Source organism: Ahaetulla prasina, chromosome 5 (assembly GCF_028640845.1).
Source record: "Ahaetulla prasina isolate Xishuangbanna chromosome 5, ASM2864084v1, whole genome shotgun sequence".
Lineage (NCBI taxonomy): Eukaryota > Metazoa > Chordata > Lepidosauria > Squamata > Colubridae > Ahaetulla > Ahaetulla prasina.
Window position 1 is genome coordinate 43201695 of NC_080543.1, and position 22714 is coordinate 43224408.

The following is a 22714-nucleotide window of genomic DNA, read 5'->3' on the forward strand; positions in this document are numbered from 1 at the left end:
ATTTCCTAGTGTTATGCAAAAGTATTTTGTAATCTATGGAAGCAGATGCAACAAAACACTGTTTTCTTGTTTTCATCATTTTAATGTGTATAAACAAGAATTGGTTGTCAAATATAAATAATGTGTACATCTTAGAAAAACCTGTTAACAAAAGTCCACATATAAAAGCAAATTGTTATTATTACTTATGATGACTTACTGTAGATGGTTTGGATCCATATAGATGACAATCTTCTATGAATTCTGCATGTTTTAAGATAAATTGACAATGCACTTGCAAGTGCTGTCTTTTCCCCCTAAAATTTACAACACTATCCTTTCAATGATTATTCAGAAATAATTCCATGGAACATAGTGACGAATAAAATTGTAGAAATATTCAGTTGCAGTCCATCGTTTTAAAAGCTGCCTGGAGAGGCCCACAGTCCATATTTTATCGCTGCTCACCAGATGAAAACTTTTATTGACAAAAGTTTAATCCTCAACATGTATTGGAATCATTTTTGCATCTAGAAGATAACCTGTCTAAACTTTTTACTTTGCAATATAAGGAGAGGAATGGGCACAAAGATAGTCAAAGTCCACCACATATGTTTTACAAATTAGAGAGGTTCTTCTTACAATATGTACAATAACCCAGCAAGCCACTAACCTAGTTGGATCTTCTTAGTAAAGGCTCTGACAGTAGACAATTACTCTAAGATCAAAAGTCAATTGGCTTTGGAGTTAATGGTTATAAATTTCACTAGCCAACTTCCTATTATCAGGCAGGGAGCAACTGATATCTTGACTGTTGAAGGCATAAGTATTGGGACATATGTTTTGGACTGCCAGTCTTTGGCAATGAATTCTATAATGCATTTTTTACCCATTTCTGGCCACTTTGTTCTCTTTTCCTCAGAGGACTAGGTGTACATGCATGAGCTGCTGACTTGATTTAAATATTCTCAGGATACAACTAATGTAATGGAGTCATCTAATTCTAGGCACAATTGAGTTTATTTAAGGCTGAATTTAACCCTCTTATCTGGATTAATTGCCTTATTTTTGCTGATCAAATTTGCCTCACTGACCCAGATAAATTGCTATGCTAGCAGATTTTTTTAAAAGAAAAAAAATGAAAAGTAGCTTAGGTGTGGTTAATTAATCAAGATAATATGGGTTAGGTATATGTAACAAAAATGACTTCTTCCACTCAGTTTACATTGAATGAACAATTTTTAATTCATTTTTAAATAGTCCTATATAAGTATATCCTGTCCATACAAATAGACTATTCAAGAAAATGTGCTTTGCAACTTCTGGTTGATGTCACGGCGAGATCGGACACGGAAAGTGGGTCTCCGCATCTCTGTGCCAAGTTCTCCCTGTTAGTGGGTTCTGAAAGGAGCCAAAGCTGCCTTGGAGGGGCGGTGAAGCAAAGAGTGACACCCTGTGAGGTCTCGGAGAGTCGCAGCTTACTTTCCCTTTCGGCCATGATGGGAAGAGACAGCCTAAGATGGCTGCCACAAAGCTGGGATAGCCAATGACCATCTAAGCTTTGAGCTGGAGTGGATTTCGGTGAACAATATGAGACAATTTTTTTTACCTGAAAGTTAACCGCAAAAGAGAAATCTAGGATTTACTCAGAACTATCTGTTAAAGTGGTGATCAAACACTTTGAGAAAACTACCAGACCAAAACTACCAGAAAGGATTAAAGAGAGAAAAAATAAAGTTCTTCAAAAAAGTAGGAAATTGGACTCTCAAATTGAAAAGATGTGGCATTGGGAAGGCAATTTAAAATGCTGGAATTACGGATTTTAAAAAATTAACACTGCTTCTATAATTTAAAATAATTAAAACCAGATTTTTAGTAATATTGAAAGTTAACCTGAAAGTGCCACCTGCTGGTGAAAGGAAAATATACAAACCTGGGAATACCCATTTAAAGGACTATGAAAATATTTACTGGACTATATACATCTACCCTATGACCAATGGAGATTTAAATGTGAGAAAAAGTAAGACACTTAATTAAAGTGCCATCTGAATGTTAAGTTATATGATTAAATCTATAAAGGTGACTTAAAAAGGCTTGAATAACTCCCTGGACTATGGAAATGGAAATTACTGACTACTTATGGTACATAAAGAACTGTGATTAGCGTATACTTTGAAGAGTAACCTCAGGTTGGAATAAATGGTTCTTGGGCTATTGGCCAAAAGTGGAATTTATTAAAACAAGATAAGATGCAACAGAAGGAGGTAATGAGCAGAACTTTGAATGAGATAGACTAGATGTTTCAAAGCATAAAGGATATGATACAGAACATAAGGCAATTATGAAATTAATGGATGGCATAGATCAAAAATTGGAAAACATTATACAAAGGACAATGAGTAATGACCAAGATGCCCAGGAAAGGAAGGAGCTACCAGAAAGAATAGAGGGGAAAAACAGAATTGAGGAATCAACGAAAATAATGAGGAGTCATCAATAAAATTAATAATGTTTGATGAATCAAACCAGGGGGAAAACATTCTAAGAGATCTGAAAAGAGAACGAGAGGAGCAGGAAGATACTTGGGGAAGGGAGACAGGGGTCCGGGCTGATACTTTTAAAGCTAGACATGGAAGACAGTAGGGATGGGAGAAACACTTAGATTGACTAAGCAGGATATAGACACAGATACAGACAGAGATAAAGATTTAAGAGGAGAATATGGGAGGCAAGTAAAAAAAAGAATAAAAGTATTAATGCGGATAAGAAATGATGGATAGAAGGCGGATAGGAGGATTATATTTTTATAAGGGTGGCAGGAGGAGAAATTAGAACAGAGATAGGAATGTGTTCAATAAGAGATTGAGGGATTACTTATATATATATCTTTACATAATGAAAAAAAGTAATAATAAAATGAGAAAATTAGAGATTGAATGATGGTATTACTAAGTAAACTTAAATAATATTGTGATTGATAAACATTGAACAATTAAATAACGAAAAGAACATATTTTAATATATACATGCATTAATACCAGAATTATATAGATCGGATGAAAGCAAAGAATATGAATATAGTTATTTTGAATGTTTAAATAATATCGTGATTGGCATTAGAATAGTATATTTAAACATTGAACAATGAAACAATGAAGGTTAGTATTTTAATATAAATAGATTCAAAGAGTGAAATATGGAAAATATGAATAAGAACTAAGGATATAAAATGGGAAAATTAGAGATTGAATAATGGTATTATTGAATATGTTTAAATAATATGATTTGCAGTGGAATAATAAAGTGAAATAATGAGTAATAAAATGATGAAAGAACATTTTAATATAAACAAGTGTATTAATAGTGGAATCATATAGATTGGTTGAATGTAAAGAATATGAATAGAATTAATTTGCATGTTTAAATTATATTGTGATTGGTATTAGAATTGCATATTTAATATTGAACAATGAAATAATGAAGGATAGTATTGCAATACAAAGGGAACGTCTTTTAATATAATGGTGACATGAATAAAAGAATAAAGACAGAAATAAGAGAAAGGGAATATTAGTATACACATTTTTATAAAATAAGTGCAATGATAAGAGGGAGGTTTAGAAATTGAATGGTGGGAGGATATATGTTTAAACAATATGAAATAATGGAAGATTATAATTTGGTATGTGTATTACTACTTGAAATACATAAGCTAGAGGAATGTGATAACTATGATTAATAATATTACTTTATCTGTACTGACATGTATGGCACCTAGGTGTCATACTGTTCATGCATTGATATGTATATGTAATATAAAATAAAAAGCTTTATTAAAAAAAAGGAAAATGTGCTCTGTGATAAATTAGCAGACAGCCATGCTTTGTCACAGACCCGCACCCTGTGTGGACTCTGTAGTGAATGGTGGGAGGATTAAAAAATAACCTAAACAAAATATCTTCCTTACTTTTGTGCTTAATTTTATTGGTAAGGACCTGGGAATAGAAGGTAGGTTAGATTCTCTTAGGTCATAGTATTAAGAACAGGAAGGCCAAAAAGAAGGCCAAAAAAAGGCATGAAATTAAGAAGTCTTACAACTAGCAGAATGAAACATTAGGATCAGAGAGGATTCTTGGCAGGCAGCTCAAAGTGTTATCATAGTTAAAATGGATTAAATAGCTCTGGGAGCTGTTGAAGATAGACCATATATTATTAGTTTTCATCCAGAGTAGAATTTACCAGTAAATCTAAAATGAGGTGATCAATTTCCATTAATTAAGTTTTAAGGGATCCTGGGTGAGGCCAAGAAAACACACGGGGTTTTTAAGGGCACATTCTAGAGAAGGAAATATGTTGAAGAGGAAAAGCACTTTGGAATATTGTTAGACAACCCAAAAATTATTTGGAGTTTGAAGGACCAGAGCATAACAAGATCAAAGCTTTGCCAGCCAGATAGTCTCCCATCATCTCTGTAGCTTGAGACCGGTTGGTATTGTTAATTAAACACTTTCCTTAGACCTAGAGTGGTAAAATAGTAATAGCACGAGGAGTAAGGTCTCTAGAGTGCAGATGTATTAAGCCCACATCATATTGTGTCTAGAATTGCTTTCTTAAAGTGCTTTGATAACACACATACATCTAGACTGTGACAGCTTCTCATTTTGGAAAAGGGAAATTGTTTACTAAAGAATGTAAGATAATGTTGAAACTGGTAAAACTACTTGTCTGCTCAGATTAAAACTTAGGTTTTTATCCATATGGCAGATTTATTTCTTTGTGTTTTACTGAAATAAGAGAAAAATCTGTGATTTAATTTTGTTGTTGTTGTTGTTGTTGCACTAGTTCACAAGCATTCAAGGTCCTCCACCACACATCAGTCACTGGCAACAGATGAAATGATACTAGAGGAGCAATCTAGCGGGAAGACATCTTCAGGGCTGGGGAGGTAAGCTTGGTGCTCTGTATTGTCCCCTTAAACAAATGGAAACAGAATCAGAATTGGAAATAGCCCATTTCAATTTCCGCTTGCGACTTTAAGCTCTTCACAGATGATGCTCCCGATTCCATAAACACGTTCAGTAGAAAGGAGCCTACCATCACTCTTGCTAACTATTGTCAAACTGTTTTTACAACTTTATTTTACTATTCAAATCCCACACCATACAAGCCAATACAGTATAATAATTGACGTGTAGGATTAGCTGTTAACTCAAGTTCAAGGTTATTCTCAGCCAAGGAAATTTGCTGTCTCCCGAATCTACTCTATAAGGTTGTTGTGGGAAACACTAGATACTAAACAAATTGATAACTGCACTGTACAATTTAAATCCATGTTTCCATATTGTATATAATATTATATTATAGTGGTAGAGAACATATTTTGGGCATCATCTTTTGGACATTAACTGCTATAATATATTTTTCACAAAACCTGCATGTTTTTTATTTCTGAAATGAATGTTGGATTTGTCTATTAAATATCATTAAATCATTTTCAGCACATTTATCTAAATTAGCTTATTTCCATGAAGATCATTTTTTTAAAAAATATTTAGTTCTCCCAGCCAATTTTGTATTATTTGCAGATACAAACTATGTTCTCTTTTGTATATTAAATGTTGGCATGATATGGGAGTACAGTGGCATTTAGATTTTTTACATGCCATTCATTCAAATCTTGTACACCTACCTACTATCTACAGTGCAATTCAGAATTTCAAATAACAATTAAAGTAATTTAAAACTTTCAACATAAAAATTTTAAAATAAAAGCCTTAGATTAAAAAAAATACATTTTATGCCTCCTCCTAAACTGTAACAAGCAAGTCAGCCTTTGGTTACCAATTGTTCAGTGGAATACAAAATAACTGCTAAAATTTCATATTCTGTTAAGTTAATATTTTCAGGTACTAAATACCTGAATACACTGAATTAAGACATTTCTGGATAATTTTATGAGATTAAAATAAGTAGTGTAAATACACAGTAGTGTAAATCTTAGAACCTTAGAATTTTGCTCTTTGCAACTCTCCAGTTATATTTTTATTTTATTTATTCATTTATATCTTTCCTTCCTTCCTTCCCTCCCTCTCCCTTACACACACACACACACACACACACACACACAGTATGTCACAGAAGTGAATACACCCCCTCACATTTTGAAAATATTTAAGTATATCTTTTCATGTGACAACACTGAAGAAATGACACTTGGCTACAATGTAAAGTGGTGAGTATACAGCTTGTATAACAGTGTAAATGTGCTGTCCCCTCAAAATAACGCAACACACAGTCATTAATGTCTAAACTGCTGGCAACGAGTACACCCCTAAGTGATAATGTCCAAATGGGGCCCAAAGTGTCAATAGTTTGTTTGGCCACCATTATTTTCCAGCACTGTCTTAACCCTCATAAAGTTCACCAGAGCTTCACAGGTTGCCACTGGAGTCCTCTTCCACTCCTCCATGATGATGTCACGGAGCTGGTGGATGTTAGACTTTGTGCACACACACGCCACACACCAGGCTAAAGGGATCGCCACAGCACATCGCTGCCAATTGCCGCCTGCGCACGTTGCGTTTTTGGCTCCCACGCACCCTGTTTTTCGCCCGGTTCCAGATGGTGGGGATTGGTGGCGGCTGAAAATGCAACGCACAAACGCAAAAAATGGGGCATGCAGAGACCGAAAACGTGATGTGTGGAGGTGGTGATAAGCGGCGATGTGCTGCGGCGATCCCCACAGCCTGGAACATGCACGGAGGGCGAAAATGGCTGAAGGATGGGGGCCGGTGAGTGGGCAGGTCTTTGGCGACATTCAGTATATAAAATGCACTGCAATTTTAACCCACTTTTGGGGGGGGCAAACTGCGTTTTATACTCTGAATGTATGTATGTATATGTGTGTGTGTATACGACACACACAGTATAGCTTTTACCCATGTAGGATAGGAATAGTTTTGTTAAGAATTATTTTTTAACATAAAAACACATGTAGGGTGAAAGGATTAAACATCTTTGTTACTGGCTTTTTCAACATTTCCATTTCTGACAGTAGCAATATTTTAAAATTAACTTAAAAAGAAAAACAATCTGAATTCCACAATATGCCTAAATAATGTTTCATTTCCACTAAAAATGGGGCCAAGTAAAAACAAATAAATGAGTTTTGATCCACTTATAAATCTTTGTTTCCCTCTTCCCAGTTTTGAATTGGTTAGTGATAATTTAGGAGAGGACAGAGATTTATTAAAGTTTTCCACAGTATTATATCCCTTGCATTATTCCAGACTTTAAAGGTTAATGGGAACATTCCATACCTATGAAATTATTAGTGACATTAAATGTGAAACCATGTAACTTCTCATGTTATTATATTAGATATTCAAGGTTTTTCCCCCTCTGAATTAACAAACTCCGTTCTTCATGTATTTTATATTTTTTTTGTATTCTCAGATCTCCACCCTGATTTTGAGTTGCAGCTCCCAGACTTATTTTGGTAAGAGATTCTGATACTGAACTGGGATGAAGAATTCTCTAAACAGAATTTAATGGTGACTATAAACCACAAACATATTTGAAGATTTCCTTTTACATACATGAAGATGGGTGATAACTTTGTATGGACTTGGAAGCTAATCAGGACTGCATCTGAGAAAGTCTTGAATGACAAGTTGTAGACAAAACTATATGATAGTCCTGGTAGAAGAAGACACTGTTTTCAAATTGGAAAACAAGTTTGGAAAACGGGGGGAGGGGGGGGGGAATCAGTGCAAATCATATTCAAACTGCTGCGAAGAAAACTGAGATGTTTGTTACGCTGGGGTTTTGTCTGTCATTAATGCTATGGTATTGGTTTTTGTTTTTTTTACTAAAAATAACCTGACTATGTGAATCCTTTTTGTATGAACTCTTTTTTGTCTTTTTTATAAAAGATGGTAGGGATGCTTGGTGTTAATAACAATTGGAGAAGTATATAAGCCCAACAAAAAAATGATTAAAATGTTATGTTTGTACTCATATAATCACCAGAGTACAGCGCAACTTGGAAAACTTGTTTTTTAAAAAAAATAAAAAATCTTGTACTGTAAAGTAGTGCCCTGAAAAAATCTACAATTAGTCCAAAAGTCATTAATCTTTGTGAACTGATCCTTGCAAAATAGAATTTTAGAGTAATAAAAAGATGTTCTCATGTGTCCTAGTAATTCCATCCATTTAATAGCAGAAGTATGCAGGCTATTAATATTGTTATGAAACTTGGTAATTCCTAGGAATTATAGTATGCCTACTATGTAGGTAAATGTAGCTTTATATTTGGGAAACTTCCCTTAAATGGAACTTGAACATGAATAATCCGGCTTATTTATCATGGAAAGCTGAACAATGTAAGAAATTATGTAACTTAACTTGGTGCTATAAAATAATCTACAATTAATAAACATGCAATTTTTTTTATAGAAGGCAGGGTTTATACTTTTGATCAACTAATAATGAAAACATTTAATTGTATTTGCTTTCATTTTAAAGAACAAATATTATATTCTGTTAGTGATTAAACAATTCAATATGGATAGAAGACTGGGAATAGTTAAATGCAGCATCAGTTTAACGTCCTTGCATTGCCACGAGAGATCCAAGTCCAGTTCCTGTTGAATTCTGTTGACCCTTATCTAGCACCAATTTAGTGCTGACCATTAATTGACTAGATTCTAGCATATAGAATAAATCTTCTACGATGCAATCTTATGAATGGTCTGATTCTTTGTATCTGTCAAAATGCAGTTAAGTAGCTCATTCCAATGGAAAATAGTAGCTGAATAGGTTAAACAGAGCAACAGGATAAATAGATATTCCTATTAGTCTATATTATGGAAAGTATTGTTGACATCAATTCTCAAACTATATACAAACCTTAGATTACATTTAATGCAACAAAAAATATTTAAGATCTACTGAATTTCATTGAAATTTCATCATGGTGAAGATTCCCTCAGATTGTTCTATTTAAATGTTTGTACAGTATCTTATAACAAGTCATTTTAGAAACAGTAATTAACATATTATTCAATTTTGAGACAAGTTCTTTTCAACCGTAGTCTATCAAAATTGACATTTAGACAAAGAAACTAGACACTGCCATGCTGACAATTTTGACTATTTTTCTAACATTACAAAAATAAATATATGCCCCCAACTATGTAATGGGCTGCAGAAATGATGTTAATAACTTAAAATACATCATCTACTAGCATAATTACACATGAATAATTGCAATGAAATGCTTATGTATTAACTACTGCATGTATGTGTCAGTGTACATTCTGTATTTTTTTAAAAAATTTTAATAATTGCGTCTATTCATTTTTTTTAAATTTAATTAATAAAACCTAAAAAAGTTATTTTAAAGCTGTATTATTAGGTATTGCTGTAGCCACAGTTTACTGGTCATCTGTATAATCAATTTACTGCTGCTTTAAATGTGTGCCTCAGGCTTATGCAACAGGATTTTAATGAACTAAAAGAGTGTCTGGTAACATACCTTGATATGCAAAACAATTAGAAAATACTAAACTGTCTTAGATGGTAGAGATTGAGTTATCTATAGACATGGATTACGAAGAGCCACCTGGTTTTCAGAAGAACTCCAGAATAACACTAAATAAAAATGAAGAGTAAACTCAAATGAACACAGGTAACAGACTTTACTAATACCTAATAAAGGGAGTGAACCGTTATTTCTTTGTCCTTAACTTTTTTTTGCAGAATGTCAACTAATGCCTTAATATGGTAACCTATTATCCTCTGGGTAAGGAATAGTTATTGGAATTTTTGCAGCACTGATGTAAGGACTACTGTAGGCTGGATAAATTGCCTTGAATTTGTTGGAATGAGATCTATTATTTATCTTAGGCGTCATAGGTTATCAGTAGTAGCTGCTTTTCTAATCCCTGTATGCTACCCAGTCATTGTTGTGAGATGGTTGATCATAAAAATCATTTAAATAAGCAGGAAGGATAGAGAGAGAATATTAAATTGAGAGAGGGATATGCTAAAAAGTAAAAATGTGAACATAAATTACTTAAGACACTTAAAGTATTATTATACTTTAATTCAGGTGAGTTGTCACAAATACCACATTCCAGTTTCATTTGAAAATGGCTCTTGATTTCACATCTCATTGTAGATACTCTCTCAAAGGTTTTGCTTTTGAACAGTCAACTGTATCACACAATTTTCTTTTCATTAAGCTTTTATTCTTCCCTTTATGAATAGTCTCATCCAATCAACGATTTTGAGAATTCAATCAGGACATACTGACTCTTTCTGACAAAAAATTCTTATCAATGCCTCTTCATTAAATTTTAGGCAGTTCACAAGTTATTGTGGAACCTTCTGAGAAGCAATTGTTTCAAACCCTCAATTATAGTGAAATTTCTCCCATTTTATACAATTATAAATCTGTAAAGTACAAAATAATGTAGGGGTCCCCAACCCCTGGTCTGTGGTCCAGTACCTTGAGAACTGGGCTGTCCAAGTGGTGGGTGAGTGTGTGAAGCGGCATTTGTGCAAGCAGTGCACGCATGAAACCACCTCCCACCCTTCCCCCTGATTAACAGAGCCGGAAAGTTTGGGGACTGCTGGACTAATGCTAAGAGTTTTATTTCATCAAGTTTACTTCACTATGAAAATGAGACAATTAAATATTTATAAAAAAGTATCTATAAGCATGTATGTGTACACGTATTACGTATGTAATGTGTCAATCACACTATATTTAATGTGTGTGCATGTGATTGACATACACACAATATATATAATGTATAATGTATAAATATTGTGTGATTAATATATGTATACACACGCTTATAAATATCTTATTTTTCTTTACTGAATGGGAGTCATCCATATATTACAAAACGCAGATAACAGGCTCATGAGTCTTTACTGCTACCTTTTTTGAAATCCTGATTTCAAAAAAGTTATTCAAAAAAGTAAACAGCATAAAAATGTATTCTTTTAAGAATGCATTTTTATGCTGCCCCAAATATTTTCTAGCACCTTTTCTCCCATTTTCACATTAAGCTTCTTAAATACTGTATTTGAAATGGCACTTGACTAAAACCTGTGTTGAGACAAAAAAATGTCAAACACATCTTATAAATTATATAGGAAATATAAAGTGATTTAGTTCTGTTCTTCGGTGTAATGTATAAAAATGGTTGACTCTTATATTGCAACCCATATAACAGAAGAGTTTTAAATGTTTTATGCATTATTTCTGAAAACATGTTTGAAATCATTATCTTGCAAATAAAATATGATTGGGTCAGCTGAAATAGGCTTGACGAATAACAAACTTAACAACCATAATTCTTCATAAACTAATTCACATAATCACTCACTGTGGTATGTAGTTTCTTCCTTGCTATATTTATGACCCCAAAAAATCAGTTGATGCATTAATTAGATGCCAGTACCAGTTTACATATTTGAGAGAAATGTTTTTTTATTCATCTTCATTTCATGACTGTTTGCTAGAATGGGAAAGTCAAAACAGAGCTGGATGAGATTGCTCGGACATAGAAATATTTTCTTTTCCTAACATTCATTTAAATGAGATAATTATTTCCTAAGTAATAATTGCAGGAATAGAATAAATTCAGCTCATTATCACTGGTGGCAGGGGAGTGGCACTAAGAAATAAAGGAGCCTGAGACAACTTTGTCTAGAAAGAAGTGTTGGGAATGTGAGGTACTGGCTTAATATATGGATTTGATATAAGGTATATATATTGAGACATGTGTGTTTCAAACTTCTTTTATATTATGGATTCTAAACTCAACAAAGCCATAGTCTTTCAAATATATTTACTGATTTTTTTTTATAGTTAAGGGAGCAGTAATAGTACTTCTAAAAATTTGTGTTTTATATGAATATTCCCGGGAATTATTTTTATACACCTTTGTTTTTTAAAAAGAAATTAAAGTTACTGTTTTCACCACAAAAAAGAAGTTCTGTTGTCACCTGCACATATTTAATAATGTGTCCAGAGGCATTCAAACTTCTCCCCGTCCAACAAAGGGCTTCTAGTCCATTTTTAAACTTGAATTTCCAAGATTATCGGCCATCTTTTTCCTGTAGGATATTATCTGTTCCTTCTGAAATATCTTCAGGGGTATCAAGAGTGGCTTCCCTAAACCAAGAAAAAGGCTTCAATATTCCTGGATAATAACAAACATAATTGTACATATATAACTTTTATAATGTCTAATATTAGAAGAGAATTTAAATGCTCTCTCCAAAAAAGCCCCATCTTTCCACATAGAAATCAATAGGAAGAATAGATTTTGCTCCCAGAGTACCTTCTTTTTAAATTGTAGATACTAGTAGTACTACATATTTCAGAAGAGGCATGCCCAGCCAAGGAATGCATAGCTGCTGACCCTCTGTGAGGCCTCCCAGGGATTTTGTTCAGCTTCGCAAGACACTATGGAGACCTCATATGGTCTCTTGAATGATGTCAGGGAGACCTCAGGGAAGCTTCGTGAAAGGCCAGCAGCTGCCTTCTGGGCACAAGTTAGCAGCAGAAGGAAGAAGGCAACGAAGATCAGCTCAGGGTGGCAGAGGCAGTGGAGTACAGAGCAGTCAAAAAGATAGAAATGGGTGGGGATGGGGGAGGAGAGTTGAAGTGAAGGTAGTGTGGCAAAGCAGGAGAAGCATGAGGTCCTCAGCAGTGCAGTCCTCGTCTAAGCACACAACTGAGACTACCGGAACTACCATTGCTAAGTGGTACAGTTATATGATATTTTGCCTAACAACCACTTTGTTTAATGATGGAAATTCTAGACCCAATTAGGAATTAACATTTCCAATTAAGAATGTTAAAACCATGGCTATCTGAACTGATAAGACCAGTTTTTTGCAACCTTGCAAACCAAGTTTAAGATGTATGGACTAGTTGGGGAATACTGGGAGTTGAAGTCCACATATCTTAAACTCAAGCCAAGGTTGAGAATCTCTGGATAAAACTATTAGGCTGTTCATTTCCATTACCTGCTATATTACTTAATGTTAACCATCAAGAATACTTATCTCACTTCAAAGAGTAGCTACCTTATATAAGTTGTTAGTTAGGTACTTAAGCTTATTCTATCAAGGACAAACAAATGGTTTGGCATAATTTACTTTGTAAAATATTTTTATCAACTGAATAAATGGAGCCGCAGGAGTCAAAATATATAAATTCTTTAGCAAAGTCATGCTACACATAATATCACATTTGCATACCTGATTGCATACAAATATCAAGTCACATTATTGTGGAAGTAACAAGGACCTGTGAGTTATGCAGACTGAGACCCAGCTTTTTCTTATATAAAGGAATAACTCTGGTTTCTTACCACTTTGCGATCTTTAATGCATTTAGCTCACTTTTCTTCCTTTTCATTCTCTCAATAAAAGTTTCTCCAGCAACTTTTTGCAGTCCCATTAGTAATGTTCCCAGAGAGCCACTGCCAAAAAACACCACAGGAAATAAATGTAGCTATGTGGGTCACAACCAAGCAGGAATTATGGTAATGAAAGGATCAGACAATAACTGCTAGCATTAAATCTCTGCCTCTTTCCCAAATCCTTTCCTTTTAAAAGGAATGTGGGAAATGAAGCCAAATTGTATAATACATCATACAAATAAAATCATCTTCATATATAATATTTTAAGCAAGCAAAGAAATTACTAGGCATATGTTTATTATTCAGCATCCAATATTACTTTTATGTTATAACATATTAAAAGTTTGGTAGTCTCTAATCAAAATAAAAGCTAGCTTCATTCCTTCTATCCTAATTTTTCAAATGAAAGCACTTAAGAATGTAGGTTTTTAAAATTTCTCCCTCTGCAATGTCAGTGAATCAATAAAATGAAAACAAAACTCTAAGTAACCATGTTCAAAACTACACTGTTAAATTGTTTTGATTCTGAGTTATACTGTAGCAGCTTCTTCACCAAAGTACAAACTATAGATTTTGCAAATCAACTATAAATGTTGATTTTCATATTTAGTTTCTTTAGCAAAGTCATGCTACACATAATATCACATTTGCATACCTGACTGCATACAAATATCAAGTCACATTATTGTGGAAGTAGCAAGGACCTGTGAGTTATGCAGACTGAGACCCAGCTTTTTCTTATATAAAGGAATAACTCTGGTTTCTTACCACTTTGCGATCTTTAATGCATTTAGCTCACTTTTCTTCCTTTTCATTCTCTCAATAAAAGTTTCTCCAGCAACTTTTTGCAGTCCCATTAGTAATGTTCCCAGAGAGCCACTGCCAAAAAACACCACAGGAAATAAATGTAGCTATGTGGGTCACAACCAAGCAGGAATTATGGTAATGAAAGGATCAGACAATAACTGCTAGCATTAAATCTCTGCCTCTTTCCCAAATCTTTTCCTTTTAAAAGGAATGTGGGAAATGAAGCCAAATTGTATAATACATCATACAAATAAAATCATCTTCATATATAATATTTTAAGCAAACAAAGAAATTACTAGGCATATGTTTATTATTCAGCATCCAATACAACAGTTACTTTTATGTTATAACATATTAAAAGTTTGGTAGTCTCTAATCAAAATAAAAGCTAGCTTCATTCCTTCTATCCTAATTTTTCAAATGAAAGCACTTAAGAATGTAGGTTTTTAAAATTTCTCCCTCTGCAATGTCAGTGAATCAATAAAATGAAAACAAAAGTCTAAGTAACCATGTTCAAAACTACACTGTTAAATTGTTTTGATTCTGAGTTATACTATAGCAGCTTCTTCACCAAAGTACAAACTATAGATTTTGCAAATCAACTATAAATGTTGATTTTCATATTTAGTTTCTTTTACTATGTAGAAATATTATATTACCTAAGGGATGTACTCATGTGGGACTTCTAAAGGATTACAAGTTCACCAGGAAACAGAAGATCTAAAACTTACAACTATTTTAAGGTACTTTCAGGAAAACCAGCAGCTTTCTCATTCTTCCATCATGAAAAGAATAACAGAGGCATCAGAAACTTCTGAAGAAATGTGGACAGTAGCTTACATAGTTGAAATGGTTGAAGTTGTCTATTTTTCCTAAATCTCTATTTAAAATATTGAAACTACCCCATTAAATAATGAACTTTCTAAGCTAAAAGGTTGTCTCAGAATGAATGACAAATGGATCCTCTACTTTAAAAATGCTTGATGTTATTTAAAATACAATTTACACTGCTATCCATTTTAGCACTGGTAGAAAAAGGATTATTTAATGAGACTGTTTATGTTAAAAAAAACTCTACAGGAGCATAAAAGACAAACAAGTATGCCAGGATATTTATGAGAAAGAAAGAAAAAAATATTTACAAAATTCAGCAAATTGTCACATAAAAGTTTAGATGTCATCAAAATACATCAACTGAAAGGCAGGAATACAGATAACTGCTATGGTTTAACGCGTGTGCACTCTTTGAGCCACCTACCCCAAGACTCCTCCAATAACACCGCCTCCAATCAGACCTCTCAAGCCCAAGTACATTCTGAACAAGCTGCCGGTACAAGCTAGAAATAGAATACAATCAGACAAAGCAAGTTCAATCTCAGTACTCTAAGGTGCCTATTAAGTCATTTCCACTTCCTGCTTATCCTCATCTAGTCTAGTGAAATGTAACTCCAAGGCTGTACACATCATACATTCAATGCCAAAGATCTACTTTTTACTAATCAGGGCAACATCTTCTGCAGCAAACACTAAAGGCACGGATAGTATGCACCCAGAAACATCTATAGGGCTGTATGTATATCTTTAAGTCTCTCTTTCTCTCTCCCTCTGTGTGTGTGTGTGTGTGTGTGTGTGTGTGTGTGTGTGTGTGTGTGTATGTGTGTATCTGTCTATAGTTGGATGCGTATGGAAGAAATATTAGAATGTTGGTGTATACATATGGATACTTTAAAAACTTAGAACATGGCTTTTACTACCAAGCTTCTTTTAAAAATCTGTACGTTTATGTAGTAAAAATGATTATACTGTTTTTAAGTTTTTTTTCTGCTAATATTACTTCCCATATTACAATTACTAACTGTAAAAAGTTGTCTCCAACAGCATATTCAAGTGGAACGGCTAGCAGACCTCATTTCGGTGAAAAAGAAAATAGCACTTCCTTCCAGACGTATATATGAAACAGCAGATTCCAGGATCAATTTGATGCTTCATTCAGTGTTAGGAAAATTCTGGGCTCAATAGGCACATAGCAGAAATAATAAACAAACCTAAATTTCAACTCAATTCGTTACTGTAATTGGGCATTAGGGAAAGTAACTATAAGCGTTAGATTTTTTTTCAGAAACCTGAAAAAAATATGAAAAAAAAAAGAAGAAACCAAGGAAAACGGTAATATCTTATGATATGTTCTGCTATACTGTGTACGTGCCTGTATGGTGAGAGCAACAGCAGTATGGAGGATTTATGGTTTTTCAGTATCCAGTATCCTTCAACATTGAAACTGAAAGTTGTAGTGAGTAATTTCAAAAATTTAAAGGTGTTGTCAGTAACATCTGGAAGCAATGTTATTTCAATTTACAAAGTAGTAAGTAAAAAAGTAAAAAAAACACCATTCATTTCAGCATGTAAGCTATTACAGGATGCTTGCACAACTCAAGCTGAAATAAAAGCAGATTATGGAGAAAGCCACAATAAAATATTTGGTTCATCTTATTAGTTAACCAGGTTCTTTTAGGAAACTTCAATCAAAATTCAGCAGAGCCTTTCTATATCAAAGGGTTGCTGCAGTTTCCAAACAGCCAGTTTATACTTATAGAACATTTAGATCAAGATCTATGGGATATATATTTTTGAGTATATGAATAACTCAAAATATAACACAGATCAAAATATAACTCTGGTGTTAATTTTTTCTTACCTCCAGCAATGGTATAGTGACCAAGGGTACTTTTATCACGATATACGGACAAGCCAGTATTCACTGTGCTGAAAGGAGATAAATAATATGGAAGAAAGAACAAGAACTTTAGGAAGAAATTCTGAAAAGTCAAAACATTTGGCTTGTTGTTTTTCTGGCTAGGTATTTTTGTACTTTGCAAATAAAATACATATTTTCTTAAATGGGATGAAATATATAATTATATACTGTGAAATGTTTTACATCAGAGTTCACATATCAATAAAAAAAATCTATTTCTCAGTGAACATACTTATGGCTTGAAGCATAATTCACAAGGTATAGTAACTGTATTTTTCATCTTCATGAATATCTACCCAGAGGAAAGTTCATATATAATGTAGATCTTATTTGCGATAATGAATGTGAAGTTCTACTTTGTGGATTTGGAGTAATTTAGCAAAATGAGATAAGAATATTAAATTTTAATGATGATGTTTTTATTGTTTAATAATGCATTGCATTTCTATTTCCAAGAAGAAACATTGATGATCCTGTTTCAAAGAAATATTAGGTAGAAAAAAGGTTATATATTAACAAATCCTATACAAATCCAGATTTCCAAAATTGTCCTGAATTCAATCTTGAAGACTCTTCGCCAGCTTGCACATCTGCCCCCCTTCATTCTATTTGTGTGTTTATGATACTTGTTATCTAAGGGCCTGACACCATTAATTGCTGAGCTGGAACAGAACCTAAATAATGAGGCCACTTGCAAATAAGGAAGAAGAAATTGGACTATCTTCTAGGGAGCAAATCACCTATGGCCAATTTGAAATGTAACCACTCTTTTTAGAAAGCTAACATTCTAGGATTGTGGAATCAGAAAACTGATTTGTACAAAGGATCTATAACAATGCAAGTCAGATCTCCAAGTGGCCTCTATGTTCTCACAAAAGTAACACTTTTACAAATTTGTCTTGATTTTGACAATCTTCTTTTATTTTTTCTTGGAAGGGAACTATTATATAATTGCTTTTGGAAGCAGAAGACATAACCAAGCCCTGATTTTTACTTAGTTCTTAGTTCTATTTTAATTATATTTTTCTCTATAGTATATTTGAGAAAAGAAATAAGCTACTGAGAAAATAAAAGAGAATTAGAAATGCAGAAACAGTAGAAGGGGCACAGTAACCATTTTGTATCTAATATTCATAAATTACAATATTACCCTAGAATTGTAGGTTATTGTTGAACTGTAGGATCATGTATCATGAAAATAGGCTCCTGCTCATCTCCCATAGGTAATAAAAAATATGCTTACTTGAATATTGCCACAAAAGCAGCAATTCTCCAGCTCCACCGCCAACCATATCGGATGAATCCTCTGTTTGCTATACGTTGCATAGATTGCTTTGGAGAAAGTAAGCAAAATTATATGGTGTTAAGGCATTCTATATCCATTAGTAATGTGAACTCAAAGTGTGATAATACTGTGTTTCCCTGAAAACATGACCCACCCCAATAAGCCCAATCCTAATTTTTTGAGGGTGAGCCTAATATTACTCCTATGCTGAAAATAACCCCGGGGGGTGGTCATGTCCAGCATGAGTGGCGGCGTGGGGCAAACACGACTGTCTGACTGCAGCTACAGCCCGCTGGCCCCTTGGGGCAACACAAATACCGCTTTTGTCCTTCTCTTTCTGGGTGCAGCGCTTCTGCTTGTTGGGCTGCTTCCCCTAAGCCAGCAGCTTTGCGGCCAGCTGCTTTGATTTTTTCCCTCTTTTTGGGAGACTCAAGGGAGGCTTTTTGGCAAACAGGAGGAAAATGGGGAGGGGGATTTTCCTGCCTGCTACTCTTCCCTCAGTCTGTGCTGAGGTTGAGGAATAGATGACAGGCAGGAAAATACCACTCCCCATTTTCTTCCCCTGAAGGTTTAGAATGGAGGTGATGATGTGTCCATGGCACATCCAGCTCACAGAGTCTGGCCTGCTGCACCTCAGAAAAAGTAAGACTGCCTCGATAAATAAGCCCAAGTGTTTATTTTTCAGCCTCGGTCTTATTTTCTGAGAAACATGGTAGAAACCACACAAAAGCTCTATAAATTCCATATACAATTTTCTGTTTTGTCTGTTTTGTAAAAATAATGTATACTCACCCAAATTTCCATTACTGGAAGTTACATAACGTAACATTAAATAAACATGATCACTAAAAACAGTTTTACTGTTAATTGTGAACTGAATTTAATACCATAAATTAAGATGCAAATAATGTATATATATATATATATATATATATATATATATATGTATATGTATATATGTATATATGTATATATATATATATTAATATTTAATATTTAAAAGAATATTCTTTTAATATGTGATTTGCAACATTTCATTCAAAAATGTTATTAGTGAAAATATATTACCCAAAATGTCCCTCTGTAGTGCTTGATTCTGATTTTTGTTTCTCATATACAAGGCAGCAAGTAACAAAAAAAAAAACCTATTTAAAGGATTACACTTAAATGTGTGTTCTATTTTTGCCAGATATATATATGTCCATACCACAGCATCCAGCCGATTATGGTAGAGTTCTCCTCCACATTGCTCAATGTACTGTTTTTTGGCATTTACATATCCAGGTATACCGCCATAGACAAAGCCAACTATACCCGCTGTAAATGTTGCTTTAACAATATAGATTAATTCTTCTGGGTATTCCCGTTGTTCACTGCAAAGAAACAAACAACAATTCAGGAAATGTATTCAGAAACTGTTTAATGAAATTATCTATGTCCTTTGGAATAATAATTGCTGGGATATGCAGGGAGGGGGGAGGCTGGAGTCTGATTTCAAAAAAAGCATTTCATTCTTGAATTACAATGTTAGACAACACAGTATCAACAGTAGAGATTTTCAAATTTCTAAGTTCTACCATATTGCAAGATCTAAAATGAACAGCTAACATCAAAACCATCATCAAAAAAGCACAACAAAGAATGTTCTTTCTGCGCCAACTCAGAAAGTTCAAGCTGCCCAAGGAGCTGCTGATACAGTTCTACAGAGGAATTATTGAGTCTGTCATCTGCACCTCTATTACTGTCTGGTTTTGTTCTGCAACCCAACAAGAAAGACACAGACTTCAGAGGATAATTAGAACTGCAGAAAAAACAATTGCTACCAACCTGCCTTCCATTGAGGACCTGTATACTGCACGAGTCAAAAAGTGGGCTGTGAAAATATTTACAGACCCCTCACATCCTGGACATAAACTGTTTCAACTCCTACCCTCAAAATGATGCTAAAGAGCAGGGGTGAAATGCTACCGGATCGGGCAAGTAGGTAGCAGAGATTGGTTCTGGTTCGCCGATCCGGTAGCAATCGCTGGCTGGCCACGCCCCCGAACCAGTCCACGGCCCACAGTCCAGCCTTCGCAAGCTGGACACCGGAACACCGGGAAGGCAGCTCGCCACCTGCTCGCCCTTAGGTCAGGGGCCAGGGCCCATTCCCCGAGGCACCAGAGCAGTCGCCTGCCCCAACCGGGTCAGGGAATGCACCATTCCCTAACTCCGGCCTTTCCCCAGAGCCGCCTCCCACTCTTCCTTTGCCCACTTGCTGCCCGCTCGCCGCCTGTTCGCCCTTCGCCTTTGGTCGGGGCCCAGGGATACCTCATTCCCCCGAGACCCCAGAGCCACCCCCTGCTCGCCGCCTGCCTCAACCGGGTCGGGGAATGCACCATTCCCCGACATCAACCTTGTCCCGGAGCCACTGCCTGCTCTTCCTTCGTCACGCAGTGTATACTTACTTTCCTCCAGTGGCTGGCTGTCAGAAAAGGCAAGCGTCCAAAAGTTACTGGAGTCACTCTCCTTGAATATGCCGCCGCCATTGCTGCTTGTTCCATGCACCGGTTGCGCAAGCGCACACCGTTTATTTCATTTATTTATCAGCGGCAGGTTGGGTGTGTGCTTGCGCAGCCAGCGCATAGAACAAGGCGGCATATTCAAGGAGAGCAACTCCGGTAACTTTTGGACACTTGCCTTTCCTGGCAGCCAGCCGCTGGACGAAAGTAAATATATGCCACATGGCGAAGGAAGAGCGGGCGGTGGATCCGGGACAAGGCTGGTGTCGGGGAATGGTGCATTCCCCGACCCGGTTGAGGAGGCAGCAAGCAGGGGGTGACTCCAGGGCCTCAGGGAATGGGGCATCCCTGGGCCCCGGCCCCTGACCAAAGGCGAAGGGAGAGCAGGCGGCGAGCAGGCGGCGAGCAGGCGGTGAGTGGGCGGCAGCTCCAGAGAAAGGCCGGAGTTGGGGAATGGTGCATTCCAACCCCGTTGAGGCAGGTGGCGGCTCCGGGGCCTCGGGGAATGGTGCATCCCTGGGCCCCGGGCCCCGACCCAAGGTGAAGGGAGAACAGGTGGCGAGTGGGTGGCAAGCGGGCAGAGAAGCTGCAGTTGCAGGCATCTCGCAAAAAGGGAAAAGGCAGAATAGAAATTAATTTTTTTTCCCTACTGGGTTCTGTGGGCGTGGCTTGATGGGGGGGTTGTGACTGAGTGGGCATGGCTGTGAGTGCCATTGAGTTGGCCACACCCACTCAGTCACAGGTCACACCCACCCACCAAGCCACACCCACAGAACAGGTAGCAAAAAAAATTTAGATTTCACCCCTGCTATAGAGCACTGCACTCCAGAATAACTAGACACAAGAACAGTTTTTTCCCGAAGGCCATCACTCTGCTAAACAAACAATTCCCTCAACACTATCAAGATATTACTAAATCTGCACTATTATTAATCTTCTCATTGTTCCCATCACCCATCTCCTTCCACTTATGACTGTATGACTATAACTTGTTGCTGGCAATCCTTATGATTTATATTGATATATTGACCATCAATTGTGTTGTAAATGTTGTACCTTGATGAACGTATCTTTTCTTTTATGTACACTGAGAGCATATGCACCAAGACAAATTCCTTGTGTGTCCAATCACACTTGGCCAATAAAATTCTATTCTATTCTATTCTATTCTATTCTATTCTAGTCTAGTCTAGTCTAGTCTAATTTCATATAGTTATGCCAGCAAAGATAAAATAGCTTGCATTTGTTGTTTTCGCTAAGGCTCTTCTCGGCTATGCACTTACTTCCGCCGAAAGAGCTCTCGAAGTCGTTCCCAGCCCGAGTCCGGGGCCTGCAACGAAAGTGGCGATCCCAGCAGCTCAGGGACTGGAGCGGCGTTTTCTTCATCCAACCCTGTCAGCGACCGTGCCGTCCTCTCTCCTGGCCGCTCCATATTTGCCGGCACTTGCCCAGGAAGTCTTCGCGAGACTGTCCCTTCTAAGCATTAAAACCTCGAAAAGAAAAGAGCGCCGCTCTGTCGGCTTGGAAGACGTAGCGCAACCTCTTCGTACCCCGTAGGAGAAACGAAGCGTGGAAAAAGAACCGGCGCTGGAAAGCGGGCGGTATTTTTCTTTTTGTAAAATCTTTAGAAATAGCATGATTCCCGCACTGTTTCTTTAAAAAAACAACAACGATGAAAGTCCTTCCGTCCTCCTTTCTCTCTCTTGCCTCCCCTCTCTCCTTTGTATCTGCCTGCGGTTAGAAATACGTCATTTTTAAATCCTCGGTGCCATCTCCTTTATTCTTTTTAATCGGAAAAAAGCAAAACAAAATACCCTTTATTCTTCCTTTCCTCACCAGCCAGGTCTTTGTTCTTAGCCTTTCAAACTTTTTCTGTCCAACACTTCGGAAACTCGCTCCTTGCATCCGTGATTTCCGCAATTGCATTTTCC

General features: G+C 36.0%; 2 protein-coding genes across 8 annotated transcripts in view; one reads left to right on the top strand and one right to left on the bottom strand.

The window, feature by feature from the left end:
- The window catches only part of LOC131200283 (T-lymphocyte activation antigen CD80-like), a 58813-nt gene extending 48549 nt beyond the window's left edge, over positions 1-10264 (top strand). For 6 of the 7 annotated variants that reach the window (XM_058186935.1, XM_058186929.1, XM_058186928.1 and 3 more), the window contains 2 exons: positions 4825-4927; positions 7438-10264. In XM_058186935.1, the coding sequence (XP_058042918.1) occupies positions 4825-4927; positions 7438-7450 (116 nt within the window). In that variant the 3' untranslated portion in view covers positions 7451-10264. Of the gene's footprint in view, positions 1-4824; positions 4932-7437 lie in introns of those variants that run through there. The other variant, XM_058186934.1, reaches the window with a different exon arrangement.
- Positions 10265-11783: 1519 nt separating this feature from the next.
- On the bottom strand, positions 11784-22262 carry TIMMDC1 (translocase of inner mitochondrial membrane domain containing 1). Its single transcript, XM_058186937.1, has 7 exons — positions 22067-22262; positions 19490-19655; positions 18241-18329; positions 16938-17005; positions 15501-15579; positions 14203-14313; positions 11784-12175 (listed from the first exon to the last, which is right to left on the bottom strand). The coding sequence occupies exons 1-7, from the start codon at positions 22213-22215 to the stop codon at positions 12100-12102; spliced, it is 738 nt and encodes a 245-aa protein (XP_058042920.1). The 5' UTR covers positions 22216-22262; the 3' UTR covers positions 11784-12099.
- Positions 22263-22714: the final 452 nt, after the last annotated feature.

Coding starts and splice junctions, on each gene's coding strand:
- TIMMDC1 (XM_058186937.1), bottom strand. CDS start 22,215: ATGGAGCGGCCAGGAGAGAGGACGGCACGGTCGCTGACAGGGTTGGAT. Junction 18,330..19,489: donor ATAATCGGCTGGATGCTGTG/GTATGGACATAT, acceptor CTTTCTCCAAAG/CAATCTATGCAACGTATAGC. Junction 14,314..15,500: donor GTTATTGGAGGAGTCTTGGG/GTAGGTGGCTCA, acceptor GTTTTTTGGCAG/TGGCTCTCTGGGAACATTAC.